Genomic DNA, 16,072 nt, shown 5'->3' on the forward strand with positions numbered 1-16,072 from the left:
ATGCATCTTGACTTTGCAAGCAATAGTCAGTAGAGAGTATTACATCTGCACGGGATCCAAGAGACCTTTCTTCCAGCAAGCATATCTAGAAAGATATGTACTACATTTTTAAAAAAATAGGCATTTTTAATACGAAGCACTGTAAATGCTGCTCACTTTATAAAGTACTGCACACTTCAACACATCCAAAACCTTAAGTGAAAGAGCAAAGCAAAATTCTCTCTTCCACCCCCCACCCATCCACCGACAGCCTCCCCCAGGTTAGGTTCAGCACCTGTTAGGCCAGCTGAACTTAAAGTGCTTTTTAAAACTTACCCCTTCAAAAACCAGAGTCCTCAAGGCTTGAAAAGTAGCACTGGGCAAAAGGGAACGGCATTAAGCTTAACTCTCTGTTCTCGTGGGTCTGGTTTGCATGACTATGGCTTAGGGGGGGACCACGCAAACATGCTGACTCCTGAGGGAAAGGAAGCCTGCATTCACTTTGTGCCACCCTGGTCCCTGTGGCTTAGCATGTCTTCTGAACCTGCCTCATGGTTAAGCTCCTTAACTACAAACAATAAGTTGGGAGGGGGGGGGGAGAGAAATGCTACAGCTCATGATTAAGGAGAAGAGTGCATAACCATGAGTCCCAGTTCAGATAACACAATAAGAGAATGGTGGGGGAAATCTTCCTATTCATGGAACAAGGTCAGGGAATGTGAATAGGACGGAAGTGGAGACAACTTCCTGAATAACACCCACAGAAGTACCCAATGCCACTTGCCTCCACTGCTTTCAGCATCTGCGGTTCTCACTGCTTTCAAAAGCTACAATTCCCTAAGACCAAGAGCTAGGTTGAAGAAGAGGTTTATTTTGTATTTTCAAAAAGGTAGTACCTCAACACAGCCAAAAGCTTTCACAAGCCACTCCTGCAAATTAGCTAGTTTCTTTACTGGCCTCTGGAGGTTTTGGCTCAAATTCAATCCCTACTAATACTGTTCTGTACACACATCTGCAACCATTCTATAGCTTTAGCAGGATGCTTATAGAGCATCATGGTTACTCGGTTTACATGTTCTTTGCTGACAGAGGACTCTTAATCAGACAAAAATAAACTAGGGAAGAATCGCTGGCATTGCCAACCCATTTAAATTCAATCCCCTAAATGCACGTGTTAGAAAAAGCAGGGCTGTGCAAAGCCAACAGGGATCGTAGCACATGCTTTTTAAAAGGTCAAAAATTTTACAGTGATTTCTGCAGAACTTCTGGGGTGATCTAGTGAAATTTGACCTAAATGAAATACTGGGCAAATTGATCAGGCCCTTCTAGCATCAGTCTGCACTAGATCTGCCCAGTATAAACCAGGCTCTGGAGGCAAGAGTATTTCCTCAAAAAAGGAAGGAGCACCTGATAGGACCGGTCAGAGGAACCCTACGTCCAGTCTGCTGAGAACAGAATTCCCTCGAGGTGATATAGAGAAAAGACAAAGAGAAGGAAAAGAAGGTTCACCCAAGCAATAGGATGGCACATCACGCTGGCCCTCCTACAAATATTTTTCAGGATTATAAAGAGATGGCAAACAACTGAAAGATATTAATTATCTGGGAAGGGAAAACCCTAGAATTAACTTACACCTAGGTTTAGCGAAAAGAAGAAGAAAAGGGATTTTCACAAGCAGATCTTTGTGAATATTACTAGGTTGTTTGTTAAAGTTGGTAAAGAGCAATCAAAATTCTCTTAGTTTGCTAGAACAAAACTTGCTAGGAGGCCATTAAACCCTACTCTAGATAATGAATTACATAATGGGAGTAGCTGCACCATTACAGTACTGCAAAAAAACAGCAGGATGCTTGGGATAAAAAATCTCCACCCTCAAATATGGACACGGGTGGCACTGTGGGTTAAACCACAGTGCCTAGGGCTTGCCGATCAGAAGGTCGGTGGTTTGAATCCCCGTGACGGGGTGAGCTGTTGTTCGGTTCCTGCTCCTGTCAACCTAGCAGTTTGAAAGCACGTCAAAATGCAAGTAGATAAATAGGTACCGCTACAGCGGGAAGGTAAACGGCGTTTCCGTGTGCTGCTCTGGTTGCCAGAAGCAGCTTTGTCATGCTGGCCACATGACCTGGAAGCTATACGCCGGCTCCCTCGGCCAATAATGCGAGATGAGCGCCACAACCCCAGAGTCAGTCACGACTGGACCTAATGGTCAGGGGTGCCTTTACCTTTACACTCAAATATCTCTCTATATATGGAGTATATAAACTTAAAGATATGATAGAGGTGAACAAAGAAAAATGAACTGAGCAGCTACAAGCAAGATGAGGAAGTGGCAGACCCCACTCTTTGAATACTTTCAAATAAGGCAGTAGTTTTCAACCAGTGTGCCGGGGCATCCTGGGGTACCTTGAATGATGGTCAAGGGTGCCGTGGGCAGCACTGGCCTGTCCTTCTTTCCTTCCCTCCATCCTCTGATGCCCTCTCACATCTCTGCCTCCCAAAGGCTTGCACAGTTATTTGTTGCAGCATCCCTGGCTATAAGCTCCCCAGGTGAACAGTGCCTCTGAGAGGCACCTCTCTTTGGGCCGGGGCTGGGGGAGCTCAGAGACCAGCGGTGGTAGCAGCGGCTGCCCAGAGGACTCCCAAGTAAAGGAGACAGGAGAGGAGGCTGAGGGAACACCCCACAAGGGAGGGTGTTCAAAAAAGGGTGAGAGGCTGCCAGCTCTGCAGGTGAGGGGTGACATAACTGGGTTCCTGAGCCCCACAGGGATGTCACACAAAGAATGTAGTTGGTCAAGGGAGCAGTTGACTAAAAAGGTTGAAAACCTCTGAAACAAGGCATCCTTTAAATATCTGGTAAAGAAACTCAAGCAGTTTGAGGAACAGAATTGAGGCAAGTTACACAATCTGAGAGATTAGCCTTGGAAGAACTCAAAAGACTTATCCAAAGTATGCTGGATAACAGCAGAAGTAAAGACTCAGATGTGTTCAGGAATGGGAAAAGGTCTTTGGAATAAATCTGCCTAAGGAGATTTGGAACAAAATTAGTAGTTACAATCTTTTCGTAAAGGATAAAAAAATATTTGTGCAATCTCCTCGAAGTATTTCCAAAAGATACAAAAGCCTTCCAGTAATCCATCCGAAGTACAGGCAGAAAAGAAATTTTCTCCATTGTTGGTTAAATCGCCATTCAGCAAATGATTTTTGGCAAGGTAGGGGACCAATAACTAAAACTATATTAAAAGTAGACATTTTTTATAACTTCCCCTGCCCCAGGCATTCTACTAACAAATCTGAGGGAATTAATAGATAAAAATAAATTTTAATTTTGAAAGTAATTACAGTATTTGAAAAATACTGGAAAATTACACCTATATAGAAAGCTGTACCTGCAAATTAGGTAATTTCTTTCACTGGCCTCATGGACAAGCAAAAAGGTTTGGCCCAATTTCAATCCCTAATCATTCAGTTACAAGAGAACATCTGCAGCCATGCAAACATTCTCTACCCTTAAGAAGTGTGTTATTTTCCACTTGGAGAAGAAGCTCAAGGAACACTGCAATTACTCCATTTACACAGTATTTGCAAACAGGGTTGCTAATTAGATGGGTTAGAAATGTCAGTAATTTCAACACATTCACTGAGGGATTACATGTGACAAACTGAAACCAGGGAAGCGTAAAGCCAGACCAGACTATGGATCAGATTTCTGTAAAATATTTTTAAAAATAACAATTGCCCACAATCTTGGGGTGAAATGCTGCAAAGCTATGAGTCTTCCAGGTGGTGTTGAACTCCAACCTCCCATTAGTCCCAGCTAGCATGGCCACTGGTCATGATTCTGCAAAGCCACATCTAATTTCAGAGTTCAGCAAACAGAAAAATCTAAATAAAAATGTCTTAATTCGCCCTTTACAAGGCTGCCTCCATTATCTTCTAGAGCCACTGTGCTATTTATATTCAGATTCTCATGAGGCTACAGTGCTGATCCTGTAACACCTTCCCCATCAAGTTTTTACACCTCCCATAATATCTACAGCTCTAACCATAAGAGATGCTGCCACCTGAGAAGACAGCAGTGACTGCTTGCACAGGCCAATGCTTTCCTCCTATCAATATTGCAGGTATTAATTACATACATACAATAAACCAACAGTAGCATACAATATACAAACAGTATCTTAAGGCTTTTGCTTTATGCTTACTAAAACACAAAAATGCAATCCCTGACTGACAGGTGATTACAAAGCTCCAAAGTATCACTGCAGACAAATTTCCTATTCCTGTTATTTATTGGTTGTACTTGGAAGTACAATGGAATCAAATCTGGGTCTTCTTATCCTCAAACCATACAGAGTGGTCATTCTGGCATTTTAGCACAAATCTTGAACATGCCCCAGGCTAGCAGGACCCACCATCCCCTGATCTCCTGCACACCCAGCAGAGGAGTTGATCCTGGCTTATTGTCCTGGTTTGTTAACCAATGTTAAGCTAGAGCAGGGGTCCCCAGACTTACCGCGCGGCGGGCCGGTGCCCGCCGCGCCGACCGCGCAGTAGGCCGGAGGGCAGGGGAGTGCGCGCGCAGCGGGCCGGAGGGCGGGGGAGTGTGCGCCCGTGCGCATGCGCACACGCGCAGGGAAAAAAATCGCCGAAAATCGCTTGTGCGCATGCGTATGGGCCTCCCCCGACCCGGAAGTGCACCAGAAATGACCTCTTCCGGGTCGGGAGAGGCCCATACGCATGCGCACAAAGGATTTTCGGCGATTTTTTGCCGGTTTTTTAGATCGTCGCTGCGCCGCGCGCCGTGAGAGCGGGCGGCGGCAGCGGGCGGCGGGGGTCGTCGCGGGCCGGATTGGAAGGCCGATTGGGCCGCATCCGGCCCGGGGGCCGTAGTTTGGGGACCCCTGAGCTAGAGTTTGCCTATTCAGATGCAACAGGGGACTCTGGTTTAACAGAAACCAGAATCTTCACAAGAAGCTGGCACACAGCAGGAGAATGTGGAAAGTAGGGAAGCAGGAGAATGTGGAAAGTAGGGAGGGCTTGGAGCCAGCTTCATAAACTATGGCTTATGAAAACTTGAATGATCATCCAAACTATATCATCCTCAGTTGGCTATCCCAACCAGCTATATGCACACATCTTCATTAAGAAAGATGCAAAGCCCAGCAAGGATTCAGGCAATTCTGCACACTCTACTAACAATGGATAACTAATATTACACATACACACATATACGCTCTCTTTTTTGGCTTGCTCCCATTTAAAAAGCAAAACAAAAATCTTGCTCGATTTTCCTGTGTGGCAATAAATAAAGAGAACAATTAAAGCTGGTATTTTTGAGTAACTTTGGAGCCCTGCAAACCATTATTAGTACATCCTTACACAAATATAAGATGATGCTGAATGTTACCAGACAGAACTGAGACCTGGGAAAGGCTTTTCAGGCTAACACTTGGAGAGGCAATGCCACGCATCTCCAAAGCATCCAAAAACCAAAGATAAGCTTCACAGATACTGCCAAAACTCATGTTTGTAACCTTTTCATCTTCGAGAACTTCATGTTTTCAGTGCATGACCATCTGTTTATGAGAGGGAGGCCTCTTAATCATACAGCTGCCAGGCTTGTGGCAGTTCTTTCTTTTTCAGTGTAACCTTCCTATCTATCCATAAGCTGGAAGATGGGGATTCTAAATGAAAGCACCAGTGACAGGATGTGAGCTGAATCACGGCTCAAACTCCTCTGCATTGCGAAGGGAAGGGAAGGCTTGAACAAGGGAGAGAGAAATACTTCTGCATACCCAGAAACAAGAGTAATCTGCTAGCTGTGAATGCTAGATTCAGCAGCGGGTCACAATCCAGAACACAGGCTCCTCAAAACAGGAGAGGGACAGGATTACATACCATCACCTCCTGGTTCAATGACACACATTGCCACACACAAAACGGCACATAAGGTTTCCAAATTTTCAGTTCACATAGATCCATGTGCTTGAAACGTCTTCCAGCATCTCCTGGAATATTATAAATGGGCAAAGAGAAGGTAGATGCTGCAGGAAAGTGACTACATTTCCAATACAAGTCTTGTTTTCTTGGAACTTTACCTTGGCTTTATAATGTACTAGCAATTTGGCTAAGGCAGATCCACAAGTGTCCCCTCTTAGTGCTATTTTTTATTAGCAATTCTTCTTTTTCTTGTTGCCAGCATATCATAAAAGGGATCCTTGCTGATACTTGCCCTAAGAGAACAGGAGATGTGAATTAGTTTTTACATTTGCTAGCCACACTGACAAATTTCCAAAGAGATTCGTTTTAGACATCATGGTTTGTGCTAACTATAGACACGTTCTATCTGCTCGCCATATCTATGGTGCAGCAGCCGCCAGAAACAGCTGTAACTAGGTTCTATCAAATTAGGCCTTTCACCAAATCAAAGTGAGCACAAACCATCATCCACAAAACTATGTAAAGCAATGGTCTCTTATTCTGGTTTTCCAGTCAAACACAAGCCATTGCTGTTTCAGAGGCTAAGCTAAATCATATTTTATTTTATTTTTATTCTGCTTAATATAAAAAGACATCTCTAAGCTGAGGAATCCCATTTTGAGAACATTACAGTTCCTTGCAAAAGAGAAAAGAGGCTGAGAAAATTAGTACGGGCTTTCAAGACTTGACTCACTGATTAACAAAAAGAAGTCCCACCTGACAAACACCCCACCTGTTCCTTGTTAAAATGTGAGTTGCTGTTTTTAAAAGACGGAGATATATTTTATGCTCTTAACCTTTTTTTACTTTACTACCACCCCATCCTTCCCTACATTTTCCTGTTTATTTATTCCACCTGTGTTTGTTCTGTTTGTAGCAGGGTTGGCTAATTCAATAACTCAGTAAAACTCAGTAAAACAACCAACAGTTTAAAAGACATAAGTAATTTTGAAATTAGTCTGAATCTGAGCAAAGGGAGCTGCTTTAGACTGAGTCAGATCATTAGTCCATCTTGCTCAGTATTGTCTACACCAGGCACCCCCAACCTGCGGCCCTGCAGATGTTTTGGCCTACAACTCCCATGATCCCTAGCTAACAGGACCAGTGGTAAGGGATGGTGGGAATTGTAGTCCAAAACATCTGGGGGGCCAAAGGTTGGGGGTGCCTGGTCTACACTGACTGGCAGCAGCAGTACAGGGTTTCAGGCAGGGCTCTCTCCCAACCCCATCTGAAGATACCAGGGGCTGATCCTGGGGCCTTCTGTATGCAAGGCAAATGTTCTACTGCTGTACCATGGCCCTCCCCCAATTTGCCATCTTTTAATTTCGCTGCCCCCTTTTTCTTTATTATGGAGGAGGAAAAAAGCTCCTGTTCAATGGCTACAGACTTCCTACACATGTACAAGACCAAGAAGACACACACACACACAGAGAGAGAGAGAGAGAGAGACAGAGAGACAGAGAGACAGACAGAGAGACAGAGAGACCATTGGGGCAGATTAATGAAACACAAGGAAAACTGGAATTTGGGAGCTGGCAGTGTGCCATCCAGCCACTACAGGGAAACTTTAAGCCAGACAAATCAATTATTTAGATCAGTGGTTCCCAACTGGTGGTCTGCGGGACTAATCCAACCAGGGGGTCCATGGCACATACCAATCAACTGTCCCAAGACATCCCGTTTTGGAGGGCCGTGCTCTTGTGCAAGATTGTGGCGCCCCAAAAACGCACAAGATTGAAGCCGGACACACATCTCACACAGGATCACGGTACCAAAAAACATGCCTTCTGGGGGCATCATGCTTTCACACAGATGCTCTGGGACATCTTGGAGGGTACAGTGGCACTATTCATGTGACTACCCCAAAGATATCAACGTTTGCAATAGTAGGGGCTCCACGGCTTGGCTTTTGAAAAAGAGGCAGTCCACAGTACTTAGCTAATTGGGGACCACTGCTTTAGGTGAAAGTTGCACTTCTGTATTAGAGAGAGAACTCACTTGATTGACTTGATCCATTCTTCTTTTTCTTCAGGGGTGGGGGCAGATATCCTGTAAACCACATGGTTGCCTTCTACCACCCTGCCATCTGCTTCCGTCTTACAAGCTTTAATGACTTGTCCTTTATGGCTGGGATTATACAACTCAAAGCAATTCTAGGGAAACAGAAACACATATGGGGTAGTCTTGCAGTAAGGTTAAAAGCTTCCTGGGAAATGATATATAATGAATATATAATGAACTGAAAAAGATGTAAGATCAGCCCCTGTCTTTGAAACTGAGCTTGAAAACAAACTGCAAAATGGGTGTTAAAAGCAGTGTCTGGAAGTTTGGCACACCCCAAACATGGGAAAAGTAACACTAATTAAGAGTAAGCAAGAATCAGACTAGCCTAGGGATTTTTTGTTGCTGTTACTAATCTGGGGATATGGTTTCTTCACTTTACTGAGACACCAAATAAGGCTTTCCCCCCAGCAAATAGTCTATGCTTTATTTATATTAGACCAACCCTGGTTTTTTTGTTATCTTTATGTCATTTCTCTTGTCCTATCCATCCTGTTCTGGTCAAGGGCTTCTTACAGCATACGTGCAATTCTCTCTCTCTAATTTAGTGTTCTTCCAAATCTTTAAACAGAAAAGGAGAGTTGCACAGAATTATAAATTTGCTATAAGGTTGGATTATAGTGCAAAATAATGAGCTTCATTTAAGAGGACATCATATTAGAGAAGCATTCCACCAAGGATGCCTCCAGTACTATCACTATTTAAATGAACAGGAGCTGATTAAGATCAAAGCTGTGCTCTTATGCAGCTCATCTGGATTTTTCCTGTGTTTACAAAGCAGAGGTTCCTGACAGAATGGTATCTCAGGAAGAAGGAGAAGGCCTTACCGGTTTTCTCGGATCCTCAACTTCTCTTATGCTGAGATTTTCCAAAGGGATAATTCCTCTGGGTTCTTTGTCCTACAAGTCCAGGAAAGACAGTGCTCAGTAAACAGCCCCGAGCTTGCGCTTGGAAGAAGTAACATTATGATTGCAACCCAGCATACTCACTGTTGTGTATTCAAAATAATATAGGCAATTATCTGTCAGTATAAACCATCTCCTTTTCCATGTTTTCACTCTTCCACCTGTCAAGACATAAAGCACCTTCAAGTTACACCAAATCATGCCAAGTTTCTGTGCGGCAGACAAACAGGAATTGGGTTAACTTGTTACTTCATTAAATGGTTAGGCTTGTCAAAAGTCAGACTTCGATGAAAGCAAACATATGAGTCAAGGTTGAATGAATGTAAGGGGTTATTGGGAATATCCTTTTGATATTACAAGGTGATGGTGTTGGAATGCCAGCTTCCCCACTGCATCTGAAATGGAAACTCTTGTCCCTTTTCCCCTCCTCCCCCAATCAAAATGGGGCAAGTACACATTCTCTACATTTCTAATTCATTCTCAACGTAGCTCTACGTGGGGCTACCTTTGAAGGTGACCCGGAAACTACAACTAATCCAGAATGCGGCAGCTAGACTGGTGACTGGGAGCGGCCGCCGAGATCACATAACACCGGTCCTAAAAGACCTACATTGGCTCCCAGTACGTTTCCGAGCACAATTCAAAGTGTTGGTGTTGACCTTTAAAGCCCTAAACGGCCTCGGTCCAGTATACCTGAAGGAGCGTCTCCACCCCCATCGTTCTGCCCGGACACTGAGGTCCAGCTCCGAGGGCCTTCTGGCGGTTCCCTCATTACGAGAAGCCAAGTTACAGGGAACCAGGCAGAGGGCCTTCTCGGTAGTGGCACCCACCCTGTGGAATGCCCTCCCACTAGAGGTCAAAGAGAACAATTACCAGACCTTTAGAAGGCATCTCAAGGCAGCCCTGTTTAGGGAAGCTTTTAATGTTTGATGGATTTCTGTATTTTAGAATTTCTGTTTTTTTTGAAGCCGCCCAGAGTGGCTGGGGGAACCCGGCCAGATGGGCGGGGTATAAATAATAAATTATTATTATTATTATTATTATAGAATCAGCAGAACAGAACAGATAATAGAATCATAGAACTGAAGAGCTGGAAGGGACCCCAAGGGCCATCTAGTTCAATCCCTTACAGTGCAGGAATCACAGCTCAAGAATCCCTAACAGATAAGTCATCCAACCTCTGTTTAAAAACCTCCAATGAAAGGAGAGTCCACCCACTTCCAAGGTAGTCCATTCCATGATCAAACAGCTCTTATGTCAAAAAGTTCTTCCTAATACTTAGTCACAATCCCCTTTCTTGTAATTTGAATCCATAGGTCCAGATCCTACTCTCTAGAGTAGCAGAAAAAAAGCTTGCTCCATCTTCCATGTGAATATACTTGAAGATGGCTATCCTATCACCTCTCAGGGATATGATCTTCAAACAGAACAGTTTCTGCTTCAGCAAATGGTGCCAGCTCAGACATTCAGCCTGGCAGAGACATATGTTGTTCTGTGAGTATACCTGATGGCCATGTGAATGATAATATCTGTGATCCAGGCACCTGTGCAAGGATGGAGGGACAGGGAAGAGGAATAAGAGACAATTTTTCATATTCCTCTTTAAGAAACAGAGGAACTCTTCCCATTCAGATCAGCTTATGAAGATATATGAAAGAGTAATTACTTTAAACTCCATATGATGAATCACTGTATGCCCAAACATTTGAAGTGGCTCAAAAATTTTATTTATGTGTTCCTGTTCAGAATGTATAATCTGCTTCACAAAATGCTCAAAGCGATACACTCAATAGACAACTTTAAAAAACACCCCTTAAAATTTATTTATTTATCAAATTTATTTATTTTTATTCAAAAGGAGCTCAGTATTTTTACTACAATATATTACAGCCTGATGCTACAACAAAGCTACAACCCTACACATGCTTGTCTCTGAAGATGCCTCACCGAACACAGTAGGACTTTTTTTGCAGGTACGCCAACTCCTAGGGGCCATAGCTGCCAAGTTATCCCTTTTTTAAAGGGATTTTCTTTTATGCTGAATAGGCTTCCTCGCAAGAAAAGGGAAAACTTGGCAGCTATGCTAGGGGCAGAGGGGTTTCCGGCCACCTCAATATTTGCAGGTAGGAAGCCGAGCCTCCTTGATGTTGAGGGGGCAGAGGAGGCCAAAGCGTGGCACGGTTCAATGGTTGGCTCCTCCTGAGCATGAGAGAGGAGGCCGCACTGTGTTGTGTTCCCTGATCAGCCGCCTCCTGACGACGCATGTTGCGCTTGTGTGACATCATACATGCAACACATGAATGACATTGCAGGAGGAGGCTGAGTGGCGAGTCGAGTGCAGCACAGCTTCCTCTCTTGCACTCAGGAGAAGCCAGCCATTGAACTACACTGCCCTGTGCTCGGCCTCCTTCTGATGTTGTGACGTTGTGCATAATGACATCGCAAGCACCGCCCCCCCAATCTTGGAAACATGCCTACGATTCTACTGTTAGTCTCTTACAGCAAACAGGCTATACAACATTACTTGGTGGTAAGACCTAGTGACCAAAGTACTTTCATGTAGGATCAGGCTGCGCGCACACACACACCCCAATAAGCAAGGGCAGTTCTTGCTTAATATGCAAAAGTCACCTTGAATGGGCGTTGATCAGAGATCACCACCTTTTCCATTTGTCTTCATACACACACATGTAACGTGCAATAATTTAGCCATGTCTTTGAAAAGGAACACAAGACATCCTCAAACTGCAAAATATATCTTACTCAGCATGAAGTGGTGAACCACCAAGACCCCAACTTCCCTTTCTAGCATATGTTAAAAGTAGTGGAGCTCTTCTCCGGAAGCTCATCGTCAGTCAGAAGCTGACACAAAATCACAACATTGTCACAGCCTCAAAACAAGTTTGCTCAGATAATCAAAGGAGCAGTTGAACTTGCTTTATCAGGCTAGTCCAGTTCACATACGCAGCCACCAATTTTCTTCTTGTGCTTGACTATTTTAAAACAGGATACACTACAAAACTGCAAACTATATATCTGTTTGATGGATACAGTCTCTAGGCTCTCACTGAAGGCAGGGGAAACCTGCTTGTACAAAACCTGAATCAAAGCATGCCAACAATTGTCTATATCACAGTATTGCTGGTTTTATTTCGAATCACTACCTTACAACTTAGCCAGTGTGTCTGTGATATTTAAACTGTGAACATTTTTATATTTTTGAGGGTTATATGTGGGTAATACAAATGTATAAAATTTGGGTTGTCTAAAATGTGAAAAGTGGGCTTTATAGTCAGTAAGTCAATATGCACTTTTATTCTTAATGGCAAGCGATCAGACCCTATGAAAGTACCTTGCTTGGACTAACAACAGTTTTGCACTCAAATACCAAAGAACAAAATGAATCTTTGCAGAGTGTCTTTTCCTCACCACTAATTAAACCCCAAACCAACTGGATTTTGGTGGGCTGACAGTCAGCTTGAGGGTGGAGGTGGGATATGCATTTCCCCCCTACCACAAGTAGCCACTGTTCCTTGCTCATAATGTCACTGTACTTTGTGCACTTAAGAACACACACATCAAAGAGAGAAAGAGCGAGAGAAGGTGGCATTGTCTGATAGATTTATTATTCATCTTGTGCCCCCCTTTCCAAAAGCACAAGTTGCTCACTGGATGGTGCCATGAAAGGAAGAGAGACTGATCCATTCTTGGATTCACAAGATATTTACACAAGTTACTTAATCTGAAGGAAGTAAATTATTTTTCCTTTTAAAAGGGGGACATGTAATGGGCAGGGAAATTTAGCATTTTATATTTCTGTTGTAGTTTGTTTGACTCAAAGTTAACTTCTATTGATGTTGTTTTCATTACTTTCATACTGTTAAACTTTTGTTTCATGAGGGTCGGGAGACTAGGCACAAATAAACTAACCTAATCAGTTACAGTAAATCTATAGAATTAGGAGTAAATTCATAAGATTATACTGTATGCTTCTAATTAGAGATTAGTTCACTGATAATAAGACTGCAAACTCAAATCTGTTTTATCACTAACCAATTATCACAGAAACACCACTCAGCACACAAATACGGAGAGGGAGGCTGGGGAGACTGACACACACACCCCATTCACATTTTGGCACCCCTATTTTGTGGTCAACAGGTGATACAAATATAAAGAGAGAGAAAATCAGAAATGTGTTATAACAAGGTCCAGAATATTGGTACTTTTGTGTTCTAAATATCAACAAACCTCAGACAAGAAATCATATGCAGATATGGATTTGGATGTTCTCACTCTGAAGGTTTCATATCTCTGCAGTTAAGAGATTTTAGGAGTTGCATCACCACCTGTGCCTCATCCATTTACCCGTTATTTAATCCCATTAGCCTTCACTCTCAGCACAGCTGATCTTATTACTGAACACAGTGAACATCAGGCTCTCATTAAACAGTATACCGGTAGTTCACCCAAGGATTAATCATTTTAAGTGACTCATGCTGCTCAATCCTGGGCACAGCTATAAAAGCCTCTGCAGCTCTTCCTTGGTCAACAAGGCTTTGTCTCTCTGAGCTTGTTGTTGGCACAATACATTGTAAAAATAAACAAACAATATCTTTAAATGCAGAACAATTACAGGAACATGCTGGATATCCTGGATAGTTTTCTCAAACTGCTCTGCAATGTAAACTCTTAAAGTTAGAGGTTATATTATGTCTAATACGACTTTAAAAGAAAAAGCAATAATAATAATAATTTTATTATTTATACCCCACCCATCTGGCTGGGTTTCCCCAGCCACTCAGGGCTCACAGACATAGCCCAGTGCTGCTTTTACATTCCATTCATGTGTATTTCTAGTTTCCTACCACATGCAAGCCTATGTTTCATAGTTCTAACAAGTCAAAACAACAACATTTTTTCTGTTGGGTGTGGTCAAGGAGCAGAAACAGAGGAAGGCTAAGATGCAGAACTTGATGAAGTCAAGTTGGTGGTGCGCTGCATGTTGACTCAAGAGCCTCTACAAGTTAAACCACATCTTGATCCTTGCATCTTAACTCGGTAAGTTTGTTCAAACTCCTCTTCAAAATTAATGGCAAAGGCTACTAACTTGAACTAGGGCCAAGAGGTGGTGGCATGCAGCTAACAAACAGGAAAAAGCCAACATTCACAAATGTTTATCTCTGTTTGGAATCAGAGAACAGTCAAGTCAATGGAATCCAAGAACAGTCAAGTCAATGGATGGCAGGGCTGAATCAGCCAATACACAAAAACCAAAACACTGGAGAAGAACTTTGCATTCACTCAAGTTGTAAGCCCAGTCTACTCCAATTGATCCATGCCCGACACCTTAGCCAGTCTGTTTCAATATTCATAATACTCTACTTAGATAAATCTCTCTGTTTCTCTCTCTAATGTCTCTCTACATAGAGAGTCCAGACTTCTTTTTCAGAAGAAGGAAACCTGAGCATTACTCACTCTACAGCCATTAATAAAAAATAATAGGGGAGGAGATGAAACAGGTAAAAGACAAAATGAAGCCAAATTTTGTGTGTTCATGTACAGAACAGAGCAGACCTAAGAAGTTAAACTGGAGCCCAAGAGAAGTCCTGCTTTTCAGGGACTATTCTGGCGTAAGGTGTTGCTCTCCCTTCCTATCATCCTCACTCTGACAGCTGAAAAGAAGGAGCATCTCCCAAAGCAATCTGTCTTCCCTCCACAAACAGAGCAAGCATGCTATAAAATTAGTGGATAATTCTAGAGGCAAACATTTAAAGCAAACCAAGTGACAGGTCATCTGGAAATCATATGTAGTAGTTGTACCCCATTCATAGCATTAGGTCAGTTAATAATGGAAAGGGAAAGAAGAGTCAACAAGAAGCATAAAACATCACACACACAAACACACACACCTTGCAGATTGGAGAAGTCACATTATAAGGAAATCAACAAAAGCAGCTAAGTGAAACTTTAGAGCACAGGAAAAAATGAATAATGTCCTTCATTTGTAGGTGTTCAATTAAAAAAAGGTATCTTGTATCAAGGAGACCTAAAAGCTTCACCAAGAGTTATGATGAAAAAAGATGGTAAATGAGGTAGGATTTAACATCTACCATGTCTGTGTAAAAGCATATTCTGCACAGAGGACCTTTCCACAAAATGTTGGTTAAAAAAACTTGCTGGTAAAAAGGACATCCATTTGGACAAGTACAGTAGTTGACTCATTCCCTTACAAGAAAAATAAAAGGCTTTGGGAATCATTACTGACACATCACAACCATCGTCAACCTAGTGCCCTCCATCAGGTCCAGGAAAGCCAAGTCCAAAACATCTGGAAGGCACCAGTTTGTGCGGAAATTGGCACAGTAGAAAGAAGGCAGATGATGCCCCACCCTTCCACATTCTAATTCTCACTGCAAAATAGTTCATCTTCAGTCAAAGCCTCAGAGAGGGCAAAAATAAACCCAAGAAACTAACATATTTACCTCTTGAGCACAAGAGGAAAAAATTAAAGCCAGATCTCAGCTAAGTACAACAAATGCTTTAGTATTAGACAGTTTAGCTGAGCTATTGCCAGCAGACAGTGTTATTAGAAGAAAAAAACAATTCTGGTACAGAAGAATTGCATCCCAGGATCTGTCGCCTGTGAGATCTTTGTCCAGCTGGAATGTCTACTAGAAAGGGCAGAAGTAGGGCTTTTATTACATCCACCGCCCCCTCATTTGGCCCACAATTAATCCTTATGCAATGCCTGCAAACTAACCCAAAATAAACTAGAGTCTGATGCTGCTAGAAAAATCTTTGGTTAGCTTTTCCAAGTCTGCAGTCTCCTTCCAAACACACACACACACACACACACACACACACACACACACACACACACACACATTCCAATACTATCACTGTCATGCTTTATAGAAGGCGGTTGATCTATATAAAGGAAGAAGAAGAAGAAGAAGAAGAAGAAGAAGAAGAAGAAGAAGAAGAAGAAGAAGAAGAAGAAGAAGAAGAAGAAGAAGAAGAAGAAGAAGAAGAAGAAGAAGAAGAAGAGGGATTAAACAATTATAAAGCGATTATATGCTAAACTTCTTAAAATTAGCATGGTGTATTCTTTGACCAGGGCCTATAACAGCTGGGGACTGGGCCCT

At 42.6% G+C, this 16,072-nt stretch overlaps 1 protein-coding gene across 1 annotated transcript in view; it reads right to left on the reverse strand.

Moving 5' to 3' along the window:
- Positions 1 to 4,886: 4,886 nt before the first annotated feature.
- Positions 4,887 to 16,072, reverse strand: part of CYTH3 (cytohesin 3) — a 72,342-nt gene continuing 61,156 nt past the window's right edge. Inside the window, exons 10-13 of the mRNA XM_035130955.3 lie at positions 9,009 to 9,085; positions 8,847 to 8,918; positions 7,957 to 8,111; positions 4,887 to 6,212 (exon numbers count right to left, since the gene is read on the reverse strand). Coding sequence (XP_034986846.2) covers positions 6,140 to 6,212; positions 7,957 to 8,111; positions 8,847 to 8,918; positions 9,009 to 9,085 — 377 coding nt within the window. The 3' untranslated portion in view covers positions 4,887 to 6,139. The remainder of the gene's footprint in view (positions 6,213 to 7,956; positions 8,112 to 8,846; positions 8,919 to 9,008; positions 9,086 to 16,072) is intronic.

This window comes from Zootoca vivipara, chromosome 13 (assembly GCF_965207765.1).
Source record: "Zootoca vivipara chromosome 13, rZooViv2.hap1.1, whole genome shotgun sequence".
In the NCBI taxonomy this organism is placed as follows: domain Eukaryota; kingdom Metazoa; phylum Chordata; class Lepidosauria; order Squamata; family Lacertidae; genus Zootoca; species Zootoca vivipara.